The following is a 20857-nucleotide window of genomic DNA, read 5'->3' as shown; positions in this document are numbered from 1 at the left end:
AATATTGTCTCAACAGCTCACTATAGGAGCTTTTGTTTTTAAAACACTGGAATTGTAAATGCAAAAGCAGGCGTATAGAAATGTTACTGTTTGGAGACATTTTTGTGGCACTACCACAAAGGCTTTGCCAGATGTAGAAGCTGCTGATTGTGGAGGTTTTACAGTCGTGGTGGACTTCAAATCTACAGGCATGTCAATGCCTTGGCTGATATTTACCAGCGTTATTTAATATTATTGAAAATGAATTTTATTGAATATATTGGATGCAGGCACTATTTGTTGACAACTGAGCGGTCTCTTGAGAAATAAAAATGTCAGCTTCCTCTGAAATTTCTTTCAATAATAAAAGGCTTAGTTCATCCAAAAATGACACATTTGTCATTATTTTGCTCCAAACTCTTGTGCTAACACAAAGTTAGATATTCTCTCACAATTTTCATCTATTAAAAGTCCACACAACCAAACCTTTCACACATCAAAAACAAAACAAATCATCTTGTGCATCAAACAAGCACAGCTGAGCTTCCGTGTTTAATAGAAGCCTATAGATTAAATCTGTTTATCATATTCTGAAAACTTTAATTCATTTGGATAACTTTGCAACATGCTTTTGTATTTTGATGCATGAAAGTTGAAAGTGCACTTAATTATATTTTGAGTATTTTTTGTAGTGAACTTCAAATCAAGTATTTTTTTACTATAATTGCAGAAATGTTATAACATTCTTAAGTACAGTTTTTAAAAAGTGCACTTGGTAATAATGTCAAATTAAAAGTTTCATACATTTTAAATCATTGTTTAAATATTTATTTGTTGTGATTTAAAGAAGTATACTTATTTTGATATGTTGACTAACATATTAAAGCATAAAATTATATTACAGCTTAACTTTAACTGTAGTGTGCTATTTGATATTACATTTAAATATTATATTTAAATTTAAAGTTGATATTTTATATTCTGTTTTACAAAATTGCAACTTAATCATTACAAATGTGATCAATTGCATATACAGGTCCTTTTCAAAAAATTTGCATATTGTGATAAAGTTCATTATTTTCTGTAATGTACTGATAAACATTAGACTTTCAGATATTTTAGATTCATTACACACAACTGAAGTAGTTCAAGCCTTTTATTGTTTTAATATTGATGATTTTGGCATACAGCTCATGAAAACCCAAAATTCCTATCTCAAAAAATTAGCATATCATGAAAAGGTTCTCTAAACGAGCTATTAAACTAATCATCTGAATCAACTAATTAACTCTAAACACCTGCAAAAGATTCCTGAGGCTTTTAAAAACTCCCAGCCTGGTTCATTACTCAAAACCGCAATCATGGGTAAGACTGCCGACCTGACTGCTGTCCAGAAGGCCATCATTGACACCCTCAAGCAAGAGGGTAAGACACAGAAAGAAATTTCTGAACGAATAGGCTGTTCCCAGAGTGCTGTATCAAGGCACCTCAGTGGGAAGTCTGTGAAAAAGTGTGGCAGAAAACGCTGCACAACAAGAAGAGGTGACCGGACCCTGAGGAAGATTGTGGAGAAGGACCGATTCCAGGGACCTGTGGAAGCAGTGGACTGAGTCTGGAGTAGAAACATCCAGAGCCACCGTGTACAGGCGCCAGGTCAAGCCACTTTTGAACCAGAAACAGCGGCAGAAGCACCTGACCTGGGCTACAGAGAAGCAGCACTGGACTGTTGCTCAGTGGTGCAAAGTACTTTTTTCGGATGAAAGCAAATTTTGCATGTCATTCGGAAATCAAGGTGCCAGAGTCTGGAGGAAGACTGGGGAGAGGGAAATGCCAAAATGCCTGAAGTCCAGTGTCAAGTACCCACAGTCAGTGATGGTCTGGGGTGCCATGTCAGCTGCTGGTGTTGGTCCACTGTGTTTTATCAAGGGCAGGGTCAATGCAGCTAGCTATCAGGAGATTTTGGAGCACTTCATGCTTCCATCTGCTGAAAAGCTTTATGGAGATGAAGATTTCATTTTTCAGCACGACCTGGCACTTGCTCACAGTGCCAAAACCACTGGTAAATGGTTTACTGACCATGGTATTACTGTGCTCAATTGGCCTGCCAACTCTCCTGACCTGAACCCCATAGAGAATCTGTGGGATATTGTGAAGAGAAAGTTGAGAGACGCAAGACCCAACACTCTGGATGAGCTTAAGGCCGCTATCAAAGCATCCTGGGCCTCCATAACACCTCAGCAGTGCCACAGGCTGATTGCCTTCATGCCACGCCGCATTGAAGCAATCATTTCTGCAAAAGGATTCCCAACCAAGTATTGAGTGCATAACTGAACATAATTATTTGAAGGTTGACTTTTTTGTATTAAAAACACTTTTCTTTTATTGGTCGGATGAAATATGCTAATTTTTTGAGATAGGAATTTGGGGTTTTCATGCGCTGTATGCCAAAATCATCAATATTAAAACAATAAAAGGCTTGAACTACTTCAGTTGTGTGTAATGAATCTAAAATATATGAAAGTCTAATGTTTATCAGTACATTACAGAAAATAATGAACTTTATCACAATATGCTAATTTTTTGAAAAGGGCCTGTATACATGACATACTACTTTTAATAAAAAATACACTTAATATATTTTTGTTTACTATAAATGATTGTCAGTACATTTGAGAACACAATCTAACCATATTTCAAAGACAATAAAAGTAATTGTGCAATTACATATAAAGACCAAATCCTACTTAATTGGGTCAAGAAAGCACTTTTAAGTTTAACTAACTGCATTTATTATAAATTTAAAGTATAATCCATTTTAATTTATTGCAATTAACACGCAGTGAGGTGTTAAAAAACATTACATTCAGTGCACACTCAAGTACGTTCTTTTAAAATATATTATTTCCATAATATGTATTTATTTTTACAAGGGAAATTTTTTTTGGTGAACGACCCCAATGAAAATTTGATGTTTATCTGCTTACCCACGACTTTGAGAGTCAAAAAAACACACACAGACAAAACCAAATTAAACTCTGCGGCTCGTGACAATACATTGAGGTCTTAAGACACCAAACAATCGGTCTGTGCAAGAAACTGAACAGTATTTAGATCATTTTTACTTCTGATCCACCGCAATGTCCAACTGTCCTGAGTGTGTTCACAACAGCCGTCGCATGACGAAGAGCAAGCAACCATAACTTCAATCAATCAAGCTCCAAACTGGGAGTCAGTGAAAAGTCAACACTCTCAGAAGAGTTTGTGCAAGCAAGCGTAATCTTTTAGTTTTTTTATAGGTTGCAACACTCAGGATAAGCACAAGTGATTACCATTTTAGGTTTTATCGCACAGGAAAGTTGGACATTGCGTTGGATCAGAGGTAAAAAATTATATAAATACTGTTCAGTTTCTTGCACAGACCAATTGTTTTGTGTCTTAAGACATCAATGTATCGTCACAAGCCACAGGGTTTAATTTGGTTTTGTCTGTGTATGTTTTTTTGACTCTCAAAACAGACTGCAATGGTTTGAGTTAAAAATCTTCATTTGCATTCTACAGAAGAAACAAAGTCACCTACATCTTGGATGCCCTGGGGGTAAGCAGATAAACATCTAATTTTTGGTTGAACTGTCACTTTAAATTGCCATCCCAGTCTTTACGACTATAACTACATTGTGTTGAATATCTCTTTCCGTGTTGAACATCTGTTATCAGTAATCTCATTTCAAACACAAGTTCTTTTTATTTCCTGAGTGTAAACAAGGCTTTTTCCATCATTTCCAATCCTGGATGATATTTTGGTCTTGTGGTACTTGCACTCGTAACAGCCTTGGGCTTGCCAGTGTCCCTCAGGCTTCTGGGAAGATGAAATAGTGCGCTGTTTCAAGAGGAGCACACTGCTTCAGCCACAGGTTTAAATTAAGCGTGGTGAAGCAGCGTCAGGAGGGGAGGCCTCAAACCCCCTCCGGCCACATTGGAAAGAGAATAACTCATGTATGGCAGCATGAATGCAACGGCTGATACGCTAAATGTAAACAAGAGGAGAGACGCGGTAAGCGAGGGGTCAAGTCATCGCACACATATCGCTTGAGCAGGGGAGGGCGCGCATTCTGCGGAGCTTATTTTGGTTTTGCTTTTCGTTTTTGGTTTTACACCACGACACACAAATCAAATATTAATGAGCAATGTGCGTCAGAAAAGAAGGCAGGAAAGTTTGTTTCCACTTTGGATTGCCAAAAAGAGAAAAAAAATTGTTTACCTTCATAATTTCTTAAAATGTTCCAACTGTTATTAAACAAACAGGATCTCATTATTATTTTATTCTATGCATAACTAACAAAAAAGCTTATAATTTCTCGTTCATGTTCTCATGACCTCACAATGCGGGTTGGATTGATGTACTTTGTGTGTGTGTTTGTGTACTGTGAACAGCAGACATGAAAACATACAGATTGAGCGTCTCCTTAATGCCAGTGTTGTCCTTCAGCGATCTCTGTTTGCTAGCAAAGATCCTTCTTCGGTCCAATCTAAGTCCCCTGCTCATGCTTTCTGTGGGCCTGCTGGAATTCCTGTTTTGCTTGGGCCAGCATGTCCTTGTAGAACTGCAAGCCTTCTTTCTTTTCCTTCAAGGCGTTCTTCAGAGCGGTTCTCAAGGTTTCATTTTCTTCTAGTTGCAGTTCCAGCCTGTATGGACAAAAAATAAAAAATATATGCATTTACTATTATAATTGCATATATTATGGATAAGAGTTTTAAACTTTGCCACAAAGTTCATTCTGCAGTTCTTCTACAAATGTGAATGAGACCCAGTTAGTGTTCAAAAAGTGTTCAAAAGTTGAGTGCTGCAGGAAAAGTCCAAGTTTTCCAACATGCATGAGATACTTTACAGTATACTGTATTAAGTGCTTTAAACTAAGCCTATGGTTTAAAGCGACTTGCCCTCCTGTCAGATGCATGTGTTGTTTAATGCATATGATGCATTTGTTTTATTTTTGACTATGAAAAATTGAAAATAATGATTATGTTTACATGTGCATGAATTATGTGCTTTTTTTCCATTAATCAAAGTTAATTGCAGTAAGATGTTTACATGACGCGAGCAAACCTCTTCACTCCAGTTTATATGCCATTTTCTGATAATTCACTAAAAAGCGTGGCTATTTTTGGGATGACTGGAAAAGCTGAATAAATAAGCTTTCCATTAATGTTTAGATAAATTTTTTGGCCGAGATACAACTATTTGAAAATCTGGAATCTAAGAGTGAAAAAAATCTAAATATTAAGAAAAATTGCCTTTAAAGTTGTCCATATGAAGTTCTTAGTAATGCATATTACTAATCAGAAATTAAGTTTTGATATATTTAAGGCGGGAAATTTATAAAATATCTTCATGAAACATGATCTTTACTTAATATTCCAATGTTTTTTGGCATAAAAGAAAAAGCGATAGAATGTATTTTTGGCTATTTCTACAAATATACCCATGCTACCTAAGACTGGTTTTGAGGTCCAGAGTCACAAATGGTGAACTCTTACATTAAGTGTGATACTGGCCACTTATATCAAATGCAAAGCATGACTACAGATGTATTGAAAGGTCATAAACATCACAATATCGCAATCTCAGAAAGTTCCGTTATAGGTCTAATTTATGAATCATATGGCACATATTTTAATATGATTATGCTTGCTAGGATTATGAGCTAAATTTCATTATATTAATCAAAGTATTGTATTTACATGAGGTAAAGTTTAATAGCAATATTGCTAAATTCCCATTATAATCGCATTATAGTGAAAAAGTGAAAAAGGTACATACTGAGCTGTCAACCAAGGATTTCACAAAGGATACGGCAAGAGCAAGTATCCAGTGAATTTTCTGTGTAAAAGCAAAATCTTGCAGCAGGAAGGCGAGAAGGTGATGACATATTAAAGAAACTTCAAAAACATTTCATAGGCAAAAGGTCCGAGGTATTTTGTCAATAGTGTTGTGATGTACTGTATGAATCACAACTCACACAGAAGTCATTTTCATATATATATATAAAAGCAGAATCTGCTAGATGTTAATTTTTTACCGAAATAAGAGGGATCATACAAAATGCATATTTAGTACTGACCTGAATTAGATTCACATAAAAGACAATTACATACAGTCCACAAGAGAAAATAATAGTTGAATTTATAAAAAATTACCCGGTTCAAAAGTTTACATACACTTGATTCTTAATATTGTGTTGTTAACTGAATGATCCACAGCTATTTTTTGGTTTAGTAAAAGTTGTTCATGAGTCCCTTGTTTTGTCCTGAACAGTTAAACTACCCACTGTTCTTCAGAAAAATCCTTCAGTTCCCACAAATTCTTTGGTTTTTCAGCATTTTTGTGTATTTGAACCCTCTCCAACAACTGTATAATTTTGAGATCCATATTTTCACACTAAGGACAACTGAGGCCTTTCAAAGGCAATAGAAGATACTTACATGTTTTCCAGAAGGCAAAATAAGTAAAATTTACCCTGATCTTCAAATTTACAAAGGTTTCACCCCCCGGCTCTTAATGCATCGTGTTTCCTTCTGGAGCATCAGTGAGTGTTTGAACCGTCTGTAATAGTTGCATATGAGTCCCTCAGTTGTCCTCAGTGTGAAAAGATGGATCTCAAAAACATACAGTCATTGTTGGAAAGGGTTCAAATACACAAAAATGCTTAAAAACCAAAGAATTTGTGGGACCTGAAGGATTTTTCTTAAGAACAGCAGGCAGTTTAACAGTTCAGGACAAACAAGGGACTCATCACTAAACCAAAAAAAAAAACAGCTGTGGATCATTCAGGCAACAACACAGTATTAAGTAATCAAGTGTATGTAAACTTTTGAACATGGTCTTTTTTTTTATAAATTCAGCTATTCTTTTCTCTTGTGGAGTATATGTACATTTCTGTTATGTGAAATATCTTGGTCAATACCAAATAAAAAATAACATGCATTTTGTATGATCCCTTAGCCTGGCTAACGCCAGACCACGTTATGACTTCGTCATGATTCGTGGTCTGGGAACCACGTGTTCATTTTCTCGTAGTTGAGGCGTGGTTTACGAATGCCCAGAGCCGTTTATTGGGCGCTACGAATGTCTATCAAATGCGCCTGTGCGTAGCTCATAGCCAATCGTTTCAATCATACTGGATGACGTATACAGAGCGATGGTTTAACGCCAAAAGTTGCTCTTTTTTCAAAATAAACTTGCGTTCTAAACTACTTAGAACCAGAGCCATATAAAAAGAGAGTTGCGACACTCCCATAGGCTTCCATAGGAACTGAGGAATGCGGAAGTAAAGCGTGTCATGGAGCGGTCAATAGTTCCAAACAACCAATAGCTCCTCCATTGAAGCCCATTCATTTCAGCGCTTCTCAAGCACAGTCGCAAGTATATTGAAGAAATTACTGCATTTCTTTACATTTTAACGCATCAGTTGACCTCTCGAAAAACTGGCCAATAGTGGTGTTTTATGAAGCATGTTATAGTTAATGTTTATCGTTAAAAAATAAACAGTTAAACTGTAAATGCAGCTGGATAACGTGAGAAACACCGTAATAGCGACCATAACCAGATACTAGTTGTCATATTTTTATGTTTTTAGTCTTTCTGCAATCTTTCTCTCACTGTAGGAGGTTGAATGAGTTTCAGTAAAGACTGCATTCAAGAAACACGATAAAAATGTATGCTGAATGCAATTCGTTGCCTTGTGTTTTTTTAAACATTATTTTCATATTTTCTATTATGTTAAATGCCATTTTTGCTTGCCTTTTATAATATTCACTTATGTTGTATATTTGAATATCATAAAACAAGAGTAAATTACTTTTTTTTAATTTAACATTAAATCATTAAATTGAAACATACTGTATAAAAAAAGAGTGTTTGATCATGTCCAAATACACATGCAGATGTATTTAACCTTAAATATTACACTAACTGTAATCTAAATACTATATTAGAAAATGTTATCTTTTAAATGGTCAGGATCATTATTGCACATATTAAGTACAAAAAACCTCCTCAAAATATTTACTAAATAGAATTTAACTATATATATTACAGTTATTTAATTGAATAAAAGTTACACTTAAGGTGTTTGGTCACATTTGACTGCCAAAGAGTATGAGAACATATTAATTATGTCTCTTTATCACTCCCCAGAATAAAATGCGATTGTAAAGCGTATTCAGAGAAGTTATCAATACACAATCAATGCACATTATGTGTTAATAATTACTCGAAATTGCTGCAAATATAGTAAAACTGCTGTCTATCCTATTTAACTCCATTCAAACACATTGACAGCGCGGAGCTGTTTGGAACTATTGAGAGCTCCATGAACCACGTGACCGTGCGGCGGCGAGATCAAAGCGTGTCGCAACTCTCTTTTTATATGGCTCTGCTTAGAACACTATCTAAGGGGCCGTTCACATGTCGCGTCTTTTGCGCGCTAAAGTTCGTTATTTCAAATGTAGACGCGCGGTATGCACGCGCATAATGGAAGCGACGCGCTCGCGTTTTCCATGCGCAAGCTACAGAGCGGTTTGGAAAGGAGAAAGCGACGCGCCTAGCGTTTTTCACGCGTTTTAGGCGCGACATGTGAACGGCTGCATCGAATGATAACTTGCTGCCATGCTGGATCCATAGTTATAAACAAACTGCTTCGGTGAGTCGCATAGAAGGCGTCATCGTCTTGCTGCTCCCTCCCCGTTCTGTGGTTGGTTCCCTATCTGAGGTGAAAATTTGGTCCATGGTTTCTATGCTACCTTCCAGCGTGAATAAAATCGCGCTGCACGGAAGGCAGCATGGGGACACCCAGGCTAATGATCCCTCTTATTTTGGTAAAATAATTAACATTTTGCAGATTCTGCAAGGTGTATGAAAACTTTTGACTTCAACTGTAATTGACTGGACTTAAAAAAACATAATCAGGACAAATAAACAAAATTAGTAATTCTGTGTACTTGCCATGTGCATATGACAATTATTCAGACGGTGTTAACTACTAAAATGAAGTTGCATGTGAATACTAAATTTAGAAAGAAAAGCCGTACCGTGCTTTGAGTTCACTAAGCTGAGCATCATGGCTGACATCAGAGGAGCTTCTGGGAGACAAACCCTCCTGTTTGTCAGGGAGACTCAGAGTGCTGCCTGAGCTTCCTACATCAGGCCAAGAAAATCCAACAGATTTCAGTGAGATTGCTTTTTAATCAGGCATTCAATGAAGCTTGGATATTACAATGTAATACTGGTTTCAGTGGCATTCATATACCACGTGAAATATGATTAAAATTCAGTCTATACGAGGCCATACAGAACCTGTTCTACTCCGATTAGATGTTTGCAGACTCGCTTCTTTCCTTAAGTCCAGTTTGGCTTTCTCCAGCTGCTGTTCCAGTGAGACTGAACGCTGCCATTCTAGTCTGAGTTTCTGCTCAGCTTCTGCACGCTGGCGCTTTGCCTCGTTTTCACTGTAGCATAAATTAAGATTATTTAAGGACATAAACTGTAGCCATCCATGAAAGCAATTACATGTGTAATTTCTGTTCCACAAGCATCAATACACAGAATTGCAAAAATAATGACTTTTTAAACAGCCAGTCCCATTATAACCTCATTGCCATTGCCTGTCCTCTATGCCAGGGTTTCCCAAACAGGGGTTCATTAGGGAACTGCAGGGGGTTTGTGAGATGATGAGAAGCTAGTAATGCATAATACTGACTGAAAGATTCAAGTAAATACAAGGAGCTGCAAGATAATCAAGATATAGCAAAGTGTAATGATCAAATCAAATCCTATACTTTATAAATTAAATTTTAAGACGGATGTACCAACCCAGAGTTTATAAAGTGAACATGTCAAAGTCAAATGGCCTTTACAAAAACAGGTAAAACAACGATGTACACAGACGAAGAACTAACCACGCATGATTTTTCCAGCTTGATTACACAATGCGTTAAGACGCGCATCGCAGAGCTAGTGCAAGACGAGCATTTGTGGTTAAAAAGTATATACATTTGTATTCTTTTAAGAAAATGACCAATCGTTCCTTTAGATGAGACCCTTAGTCCTCGGCTGGGATCATGTAGAGCCCTTTGAAGCTGCATTGTAACTGCAATTTGGACATTCAATCCGCTGGCCACCATTTAAGTCCACTATATGAAGAAAAATCCTGAAATGTTTTTCTCCATATAGTGGACTTAATAATAATCTGTTTTTAATTATTATGCAATATAACTACATTGCTAATATTTATGTCTTTAATTTTTCACATTCAAAAGCCTTCCAGCTTTTAAAGGATAAGTTCACTTCCAAAATGAAAATTTCCTCATAATAATTAAAAACAGATTATTATTAGGGGTTCAAGCACGTAGTGCTGAAACCCTCTTGTAAATGTTAAAATGGTGACAGATCATTGATCTCCACGTAAAACTGATCGTAAAGACCAAACCGTAAGTCGTAAAGACTTGAAACTTGGAGGGATGGTTGTACTCACACCGCTGACAACGTCACCAAGGCTCGCCCCAATCGGCCTGACGGGGGCACTACAGCGATCAAAAGTACAAAATCGCTTAATCGGTTGGGGGCCGATAACGCATAATGTGTTTTTCAAGTAAATGGCTGTGCATTGAGCGGGTTTTTCACACATACAATATTTGTATTATATGACAGACAAAGCAATTTTTTTGCCTCTAGAACCACTGCTGTCAATCAAATTATTTGTTAAATGATTGAGAAAATGCAAAAAAAAAAAAAACTACTTTTTCCAACTAGTCCTAGGTTTTTTCGCTCAATCTGGAAAAATTGTCTGGACTCTCTAGGTCAAAAAAAGCTAGAACGGGGTCATTTAGAAAAGGGGCCTGTCCAAATTACCCAAAATTCTTAAAAGCCTAAAGAAAAACTCAAAACTTCTCGAAACCCGGTGGGCATATGCGACAGGTCATTCTAAACAAGCATGCAAAGTTTTAAGGAGAACGGACCACAACTTAAAATCTCAGATGAGCTTCTGATGACAAAAATGTTAAAGCTTTTGGAAGATGCATTTTCTAAGATATGCATTTTAGATTAAGATTTATTGTTTATTTGCTCAGAGAGTGAATTTTAAGTGCATTCAAAGGGCATTCCCCATACACCTATGCCCTTTCCAAACCCATATATTGTTCTTTGTTCCATGGAACCCAAATGAAGATGTTTTGCAGAGAGTTTTTAATAACATAGTTATCAACATAGTTATTGTCCTACCTAATTTGCTGTACTTTGGTCAGCTCCAGTAGTTTGTCTCTCTCCACACTGGCAGCTTGATAAAGAGCCTTATACTCAGCACACTGAGCCTGGAGCGATGGGATTTTAACAGCACACTCTGGACAAGCTGTTTGTGCATCCCTGAAATAATATGCAATGCTTTCACTCATGTTGCTGTATTAGACAGCAGAAGATACTGCAGACTGTAGAAAGTGTGTAGTCTCAGTGCAAAAAATGTGTTTGGTCAGAGAATCACAGTTTATTTGTTGTTGTCGATTTGAATGTTAATACCTGGCAGAGCTTGACTCCCTGCTGTTCTCATGCTGTGATGTCAAAGGCCTGATGTTAGTTTGACTCTTACACTCCGACTGCTTCTGCTCCAGACAGACAAAACGTGCGTAAGCATGAGAAAGAAAACACCACTGAGGATATAATTAGATGTGTCATACCATGAGGGCGAGTTGCTGAATCTCCTGCTCCAGCTCTTTGACCTTGTTCTCCTTCTCTGAGACCATGACTTTGAGCTGCTGGATGAGGGAGGCGTGCTGCTGGGCCTCGCTGTGCAGATGTCTCTCCAGGCCCTGCTGAGCCTCCTCACGCTGGGAGCCTTTCTGACTTAGATGACCAAGCATGGCTTGCCACTTCGCCTGCTGCTTCTGCCGGAGGAGGGAATCACAGGTCAGCACTGCCAAAATATTTAATATCACCTGCCAAAATCAATATTCAATATCTTCTGCTTCTGTTGGAGGAAGGAGTCAGAGACATTTGTCTGTGTGGAATTTTATTTTCTTTCTGGTTCATAAATTCTGTTTGCTATGCCAAACCAAGAATAAGTACGAAACATTTATTGATATTTGAGGTTGTTTTGTGTTGAATGTGTGTAATTCCAGGTTATATATCTGCTTTCCCTGCTGAAAAGTCACCAGCATACTACAGTTATGTGTTTTGGATGCTGCTTTGCAGTCCATCAGCTGATCAACAGCAAATGCATTAAGCTTCACACTAAGCATTAAGCATCAGCACTAACCAAGGAAACTGGCTCCTGGCCTGGCTGGAGTTACATTACACTGATAATTTCAGTAATATATGTTTAATAAATAAATCTTTTTTATTGTCATTGATGGTTCCATGTAGAACTTTTAACATCTATGGATCCTTTCCAAACAGACAAAACCTTCTTCATAATGAAAAAAGGTTCTTTAGATTTACATTCTTCACGCAAAGAAAATAATGGTTCTTTTAAGAAATTGTCACTGAAAAGTTCTTTGGGGAATCCAAAAAAAAAACTTCTGAAAGGGCAAAATGCATGTTATGTTTTATTCAGTGCTGACCTGAATAAGATATTTCACATAAAATATGTTTACGTATAATCAACAAGAGAAAAATCGTCCTATTGATTCTTAATACTGTGTTTTTACCGGAATCATCCACAGCTGTGTTTTTTGTTTATTGAGAGTTGCTCATGAACAGCTAAATTGCCCGCTGTTCTTCAGAAAAATCCTTCAGGTCCCACAAAGTCTTTAGTTTATCAGCATTTTTGTGTATTTGAACCCTTTCCAACAATTACTGTATAATTTTGAGATCCATATTTTCACACTGAGGACAACTGAGGGACTCCTATGAGGGACTTCAATTGCTCACTGATGGTTAAAAAAAAGAGGATGCATTAAGAGCCAGGGGTGAAAACTTTTGGAATTTGAAGATCAGGGTAAATTTCACTTATTTTGTTTTCAGGGAAACATGTAGCTTCTAAAGGGCAGTACTAAATAAAAATATATATACATATATATAATATTTCGGCAAAATAAGAAAAATACATACTTCTTAATTCTGTTCAAAAGTTTTCAACCCCAGCTCTTAATGCATGGTTTTTCCTTCTGAAGCATCAGTGAGTGTTTGAACCTTCTGTAATAGTTGCATATGAGTCCCTCAGTTGTCCTCAGTGTGAAATATGGATCTCAAAATCATACAGTCATTGCTGGAAAGGCTTCAAATACACAAAAATGCTGAAAAGCCAAAGAATTTATGGGACCAGAAGGATTTTTCTGAAGAACAGCAGGCAGTTTAACTGTTCAGGATAAAACAAGAGACTCATGAACAACTATCACTAAGCAAATCATTCAGGTAACAACACAGTATTAAGAATCAAATGTATGTAAACTTTTGAACAGGGTCATTTTTATAAATTCAACTATTGTTTTCTCTTGTGGACTATATGTAAACATCTTTTATGTGAAATATCTTATTCATGTCAGTACTAAATAAACAGTAACATGCATTTTGTATGATCCCTTTTATTTGTCAAAATAATTCACATTTTGCAATTCTGCAAGGTGTATGTAAACTTTTGATCTCAACTGTATCTATATTTTCTGCATTGGGTATCATAATTTAAAAATCTATTACCAATAAGGCATCGACCAGCTCATTATCGTGTTTGCCCTTATCCAGCAGAGTGCTGATCTGGCTCTTCAGGGCTTTGACTTCTGTGCTCAACACTTTGTTCCTGGCTTTAGAGGCCTCCAGCTTCTTCTTCATGTCTGAGTGCTCTTCAAGCAGAACTTCATAATCCATTGTGAGCTTCTGCAAAGACACGTCATTATCAGTGTATACAAAATGTGAAATGAGTTATGACATACACTGGGACATAAAGATGTTTAATCGTTGTGCACAACCTCCATTGTCTCTTTCCTCTCCCTCTCTATGTGACGGATGTGGCTGAGGTTTCTGTCTTGTGTCTTCTGTAGGCCTCCTGTTCTTATGATGTCCTCCTCAAGGCCAAGGTCACATAACTGCTTTCTGAGAGAGGATTGGCTCAGCTGTTGTTCCAAGTCTCGCACCTTCAGTGTATGAAATGTGTAAAAGTATCAAGAGACCTATGAGTACTATACAACACAGCAAACTTTATATCTCACAGACTTTATATCTCACAATCCATGTTTTTTTCCCAGAACTGCAAGAAAAAAAGACTAAATTGTGAGATATAAACTCAAAATTGCAAAGACAAAAAGCCAGAATTCTTTTTTAATATTTTTATTCCAAAGCACAAATAAGCTTCTATATGGAATGGTTATTTCAAGCTAATTTTAATTCTGTCCGATGTGTTTGCGATTAGTGGATAATGATTTTTAGATACTTTTGCAGGGATTCCCATTTTGTATGAACAATTTTAGAACAAATATAAAATAATTTATATATTGTCATTAGTAGTATATAACAGCATTTCTGTCTTTGTTTTAGGATTTGTAAATGCAAGAAAAAAAGAGACTGAATTGTGAGATAAAAAGTTGCAGTTACTTTTTTTTATTCAGTAGTGGAAAAACACACACACACACACACACACACACACACACAATTGTTTGAGTTTATGTCGCAATTCTGTGTTTATATCTCATAATTTTGACTTTTTTTCTCAGAATTGCACGTTTATATCTCACAATTCTGACTTCATAACTCGCAATTTAGACTGATTTTCTCCAGAATTGCCAGAAAAAAGGCAGAATTGTAATACATAAACTCAAAATATATATATAAAATATATTTTGAACCCACAGCACAAACAAGTTTCCATATGGAATGGTTGTTTCAAGCAAATTTCAATTCCATCCAATGAGTTGTGATTAGTGGATAATGATTTTTTATTTTTTTTCTGAGATTTCCATTTTGTATGAAAAATGTTAGTATAAATACGAAAGAATGATCATTATTATAAAACAGCATTTGTACTTTGTATCTCACAATTCTTAATAAATTTAACAATAAATTTGTAATTGCAAGAAAAATGCATCCACAGAATTGTGCAATATGTATTCATAATTGCAAGAAAAAAACCTCAGAAAAGAAAAGAACCTCAAATAAATACATGCACACACACACACACATTTGTTTGAGTTAATATGTCGCAATTCTGTGTTTATATCTCATAATTTAGATTTCTTTTCTCAGAATTGTTTATATCTCACAATTCTGACTTCATAACTCACAATTAGACTGTTTTTCCCCAGAATTGCCAGAAAAAATAATTGTGATATATACATTCAAAACTGCAAAGAAAAAGGCAGAATTGTGAGATAAAATGTGTTTTTTTTATATTTTTAACCCATAGCAGAAACAAGCTTCCATATGGAATGGATTAGTGGATAATGATTTTTTTTTATATTTTTCTGAGATTTCCATTTTGTATGAAAAATGTTAGAATAAAAGAATTATCATTATTATAAAACAGCATTTCTACTTTGTTTCTCACAATTCTTACAAACATACACACACACATTTGTTTAAGTTAATTCTGTTCGCAATTCTGTTTATATCTCATAATTCTGACTTTTTTTCTCAGAATTGCAAGAAACAATGTGTGAATTGTGAGACATGAATCCAGAATTGTAAGAAAAATAGTCTGAATTGTAAGATAGTTGTGAACTATCAAATTGTGATATATAAACTGAGTTGAGTTCCTCACATCTCGCAATTCTGAGTTGTTGTTGTTGTTGTTTTTTTATAATTGTGAGACATAAACACATTATATTTTGAATGACAAATACTAGAATAAATACAAAAGAATTGATACATTTAAGAATTTATTATGAAACAGAACGTCTGCTTTGAGAGAACAGCCATTCTCAATGTACAAAAGCTGATTACGTGTCAAATAAAAATAAAAGTCACCCTAAAAGTTTCATTCAGACTCCAGCTATGTTGACTCACTCTGTTCTGAAGGGCAAGGATCTGCTGGGAACGGCCTCTCCAGCCTCCTGGGTTACACAGTATCTGCTGAATATTGACATCCTCACCCACCTCACAGCTCAACACCTGACAAAACAGTTTGACTAAATCATGACAAAATTAAAAATTATATTGACTGAAACCAATTCATGGATCTATTGTGAACAAACCTTGTGAGCTATTTTTAACTCTTGCTTAAACGTCTGGATCTGGTTGCGGTATTCGGTCATTTTGAGTTGGGCTGCAGATAGTTTCTCCTGCAGGGATTTTACTACTGGGCTGTTCTGTGTGTAAAAACAATATAAAGTCATGTCAAAACAATTGCACATGTCTAATCATGTACCAAATGATGAAGAACATGTGACAATATTACTTCAAGATGGTCGTTCACAGTCTTTGAGTCCTGCTTTTTGTTTGTCTTCTTCCCAGGATTAAGTAACAGTGTGGCCTGAAGCTAATGAAACAGCAGAGATATTGATGAAATGATCAAATACCACACTGAGAAGGAGCTGACAAAAGCAACATTCAATGCACCAAAAAAAAAAAAACATCTGAAATCAATGGAGCTAACAATTCTGTTTTATCTTTACCTCTTTCTCCAGCTCTTTGACTCGATTGTTTGCTTGTTTAGTTTTGGTCTTCTCTCGTTCTATGTCAGCAGCTAATTCTCGATTCTTCTTTGACAGTTCCACAATTTTGGTTGCTGCAGCATCTCCCGCCAGACCAGCAGTACCTTGGCAAAGAAAACACAAATGTATTATGTACCAGAGAGGTGTTCAGTGGCCCCAAAAAGTATTTGGACACTTAGTTTGAGAAAAAAAAAAAAAAGGTTAATAAGATGATTTTTTTTAAATTAAGATTTGTTTATGCATTGATGCATTTAATTAATCAAAAGTGACAGTAAAAACATTTGTAATGTTCTAACAGATTTCAATTTTAAATGTTTTAAGATTAAAATGTACACATTTCGGATTTAAATTTTAAAATGCTGTTCTTTTAAACTTTCTGATCCTCATAGAACCTTAAAAATACGTCATACCTATGTTTCCACCACAATATTTGATCCTGGACCACAAAACCAGTCTTAAGTAGCACAGGTATATTTGTAGCAATACCCCAAGATACACTGTATGGGTCAAAATGATTGATTTTCTATTATGCCAAAAATCATTAAGTATCATGCTCTATAAAGACATATGCATTACTAAGAACTTCATTTGGACAACTTTAAAGGCGATTTTATCTTTTTTTTTTTTTTTTTTTTTTGCACCCTCAGATTCCAGATTTTGAAATAGTTGTATCTCTGCCAAATATTGTTCTATCATAACAAACCAAATATCATAAATGTATAATCATAATGTAGAAATCTCAATTTCTCAATTATATCAAATGAATTCAGCCTTTATGATATTTGGCTAAAAAAAATAGTAATATACACACTGCAAAAAATGCTTTTCTTACTTAGATTTTTTTCTCTTGTTTCCAGCCAAAATATCAAATAAATTCTTAAATAAGGTAGGATTTTATAGATGAGCAGAAATTTTTTTAGAAAGTCAAAAAGAAGTGCATTTTTGCTTGAAACAAGCAAAATAACCTGCCAATGGGGAAAAAAAATAATCTTGAAATAATAACTTTTTTCTTACCCCGCTGGCAGATTATTTTGCTTGTTCTAAGCAAAAACTCACTTAATTTTGACTTGTTTTTTCAAAAAACAATAAAATAATTTGTGTAAAAAAATCCTTCTTGATTTAAGAATTTTTAGATATTTTGACTGGAAATATTTTGGCTTTGGTAGTAACCAATTGGTTAGTAGTCATTGCAAAAACGGCTCAGAAAATGTAATAAAAGCTTTACTATCATTTCTTTGCAATGTTAGTGCAATGTTTACTTAAGTGTGATGTATTGTAATTGTCTTGTTTCTTATATTATGATGTTTATATTGTACATTAAGCTCACAACAGTAGAAATGACACACTGTTTACCTGCTAAAGCAAGTCTTTCCTCCTCTCTCTTCTTCTTCAGATGTTTTATCTCAAAGTCTTTCTCACTCAGGAGTTTATAGAGTCTGCCGTTCTCATCTCTCAGCTCCCTCACATGATCTTGCAACTGTTCGTTTTCATTCTGAGTCACTCTGAAATCAAGTACAATAATTGTTTTAATGACACTTGGCGTATGGAATAAGCACACAGTAATACACATACACACATATGTGACCCTGGACCTCAAAACCAGTACATTTTTTGCATTCTCTGCTGAATAAATAAGCTTTCCATGGACGCATGGTTTGTTAGGATAGGACAATATTTAGCCGAGATACAGCTATTTGAAAATCAGGTATCAGAGAGTGCAAAATAGACTTTAAAGTTGACCAAATTAAATTCTTAGCAATGCATATAACTAATTAAAAATTAAGTATGATTTATTTATGGTAGGTAAATGTGCAAAATATCTTAATGGAACATGATCCTAATATCCTAATGATTTTTGGCATAAAAGAAAAATAATAATGTTGCCCCATAGAATGTGCTTTTGGCTATTGCTACAAATATTACTTAAGTGGTTTTGTGGTCCTGGGTCACATATAGTTACGTCATTCTGAATAACTAAAACACAGTGGAGGAAACTTCAAAAGAAAATCCATCCAGAGGTAATAGAATTTTAAATTAAAGTGATAAAGGAGGAAAAAACTGAATGCAGTCCGCTAAATTACCAATGAATAATTCAATCAGGTGTCATTTCTGACATGATGGACTATGTTGTTGTCCTGAAAGGATGTTGTTCTCATAATTACATTTGTGATAGCAGCTCTGTGAACTCATGCTTCATGTGTCACCTTGTGTTGAATACATCCATCATGTCATCATCCTCTTCAGTGAAGCTTATATTGTCCAGGCTGCTGAGTGGAGGAGCGTTTGATTCAGTCTTATCTCTTTCCGTCTTTTTCATCTCCAGTCTTCTATGGATGCGCTGCACTTGTTGCTCTTGAAGAGCTTGAAACTGAAGCCTCAGCTGCTCCTTTATTTCATCACTGTCACCATCCATCACTGAGAGATCAGAGACAATATGACACATCTGACAAATAGCATACAAAGCAAACAAATGCAGTTATAGATGAGAGCTGTCCAAACATGCTCCAAAGAAACATCCAGGTAAATTACACCTGCTTCAGCTCATCTGCATTGGTTGGTTTTTAAAGCACCTTTTGTCCTTTTCATTTTTTATTGATGTGTTATTTCGTTTTTTTGGCATTATGTTTACTTTCGATACATTCATGAAGCATCTTGCTAATAAAGTAGGATCAATGTCGATTATTTTAGGCCTTTTAACCTTTATCATATAAACTATTTACAATCTACAGAGCAGAGATGATTCTCAAGAGGTGAACAAAAACTTACCGGACAAATTTAAAATAGATTCCAGTCAACTTAGTTAAGAATTGGCATGGAAATTGACATGGTTATTAAAAATAAAATCATAAAAACAGAGCTAAAAGAGTACTGTCCGTGATTTAACAGATGCTAAAGGTTTCGCGAATAATTTCCGTTCATTTGTATACACTACCGTCTCTGTGGTAACGCGTTGCCAAGCTAGAAAAAAAAGGTACAAAAGCAGTCACTGGTGCTGTACCTTTTCAAAAATAACTTATATGTACAATGTAGGTATTAATATGTACACTTTACGCACTAATATGTAGTTTTAAGGTATTACTATGCATACTTTAGGAGTAAATAAGGTACAAAGGTGACAGTGATAGTCCCAGTGGCAGCTTTTGTACCTTTTTTTCTGAAAGTAACAGGAAGTGCTTGCGTCAATTTACATTTAATTTTTAGTAGCAAAATATAAAGTCACGTTACAAATACCAACAGGAATGTACATTAGTACACTTAATACATTAAAAAAATACACAATGTACAAATTGTTATTTTTAATCTCGTTTATTGTTTAATCTCTTTTTAAAACGATACAAAACTGTTTTTATATATAAACATAAAGCATCCAACTGTGAAAAATACTTTATTTACAATAATATACAAAATATTTAACCCCTTAAGTGTCAATCCCCCCCCCCCCCCCCCCCCCCACTTTGGATTACAAACCTAGGGTTGGACTCTTTTTTGCAGAAGTAGAAATATTTCAAAATATTAAAGTATCAAAACGTTATAGAAGAAACTGCACTGTACCATTTTTTATTATTATTGTATATAAAATAATATAACAAAATATTTTTGAATCCAAAATTGCTATAAAAATAAAGCCTTATGTCTAAATTAGTTATGTCCAAATTTGAAGTTAAAAAAAAAAATGGAGGTTCCTGTGAAATTTTATTTAGGTCGTTATACCACAAACAGCCTCCTGGTGCCATTAAAACTCCATTGATTTTTTAATGCATTTTTCTGATAAAAAAAAAAAGATCTAAATTTCTCTGTGAATAAAAGCACCGAATATGGAATCCTGAGATTCAGATCTTTCTGACCGCATGTGTTTAGTCAAGATTATAAAAAATGTAATGTAACATGACACCTGACACCGCCCACTAAAGGGGAGGAGACAACTAAAAGATTTTAAAGTACCATTTGCATGGTAACTCAATATCCCATTTTAAAATGGTTTTCATAGGATGAATTTTAATGTTTTAAGCTTTCAAATTATATGTAATTTATGATGATGATGACTAAAATATATGATGGGTTATTCTACAAAAACGTCCGCTTTTCTGACACTAGACTTTACAGAAATATTACAATTGAAATACACATTAGGTTACATTAGGTTTTATATTTTAAGATGAAACAACATGTTATTTGAACAATTACACCTTCCTGAGCCATCAACATGGCATTATTTTTTGTTATTAATAATATAGTATTCCAAGTACCACAA

At 35.2% G+C, this 20857-nt stretch overlaps 1 protein-coding gene across 1 annotated transcript; it reads right to left on the bottom strand.

The window, feature by feature from the left end:
- Window positions 1-4505: 4505 nt before the first annotated feature.
- Window positions 4506-19018, bottom strand: ccdc13 (coiled-coil domain containing 13). The gene is made up of 14 exons (XM_073848756.1): window positions 18810-19018; window positions 17959-18107; window positions 16567-16709; window positions 16350-16430; window positions 16147-16260; window positions 15959-16063; window positions 13930-14094; window positions 13661-13837; window positions 11704-11910; window positions 11546-11628; window positions 11255-11395; window positions 9332-9483; window positions 9067-9172; window positions 4506-4662 (listed from the first exon to the last, which is right to left on the bottom strand). The coding sequence occupies exons 1-14, from the start codon at window positions 19016-19018 to the stop codon at window positions 4506-4508; spliced, it is 1989 nt and encodes a 662-aa protein (XP_073704857.1).
- Between the last annotated feature and the right edge of the window lie 1839 nt (window positions 19019-20857).

This window comes from Garra rufa, chromosome 10 (genome assembly GCF_049309525.1).
Source record: "Garra rufa chromosome 10, GarRuf1.0, whole genome shotgun sequence".
Classification (NCBI taxonomy): Eukaryota; Metazoa; Chordata; class Actinopteri; order Cypriniformes; family Cyprinidae; genus Garra; species Garra rufa.
This window is presented reverse-complemented; position numbering and strand designations above follow the sequence as displayed.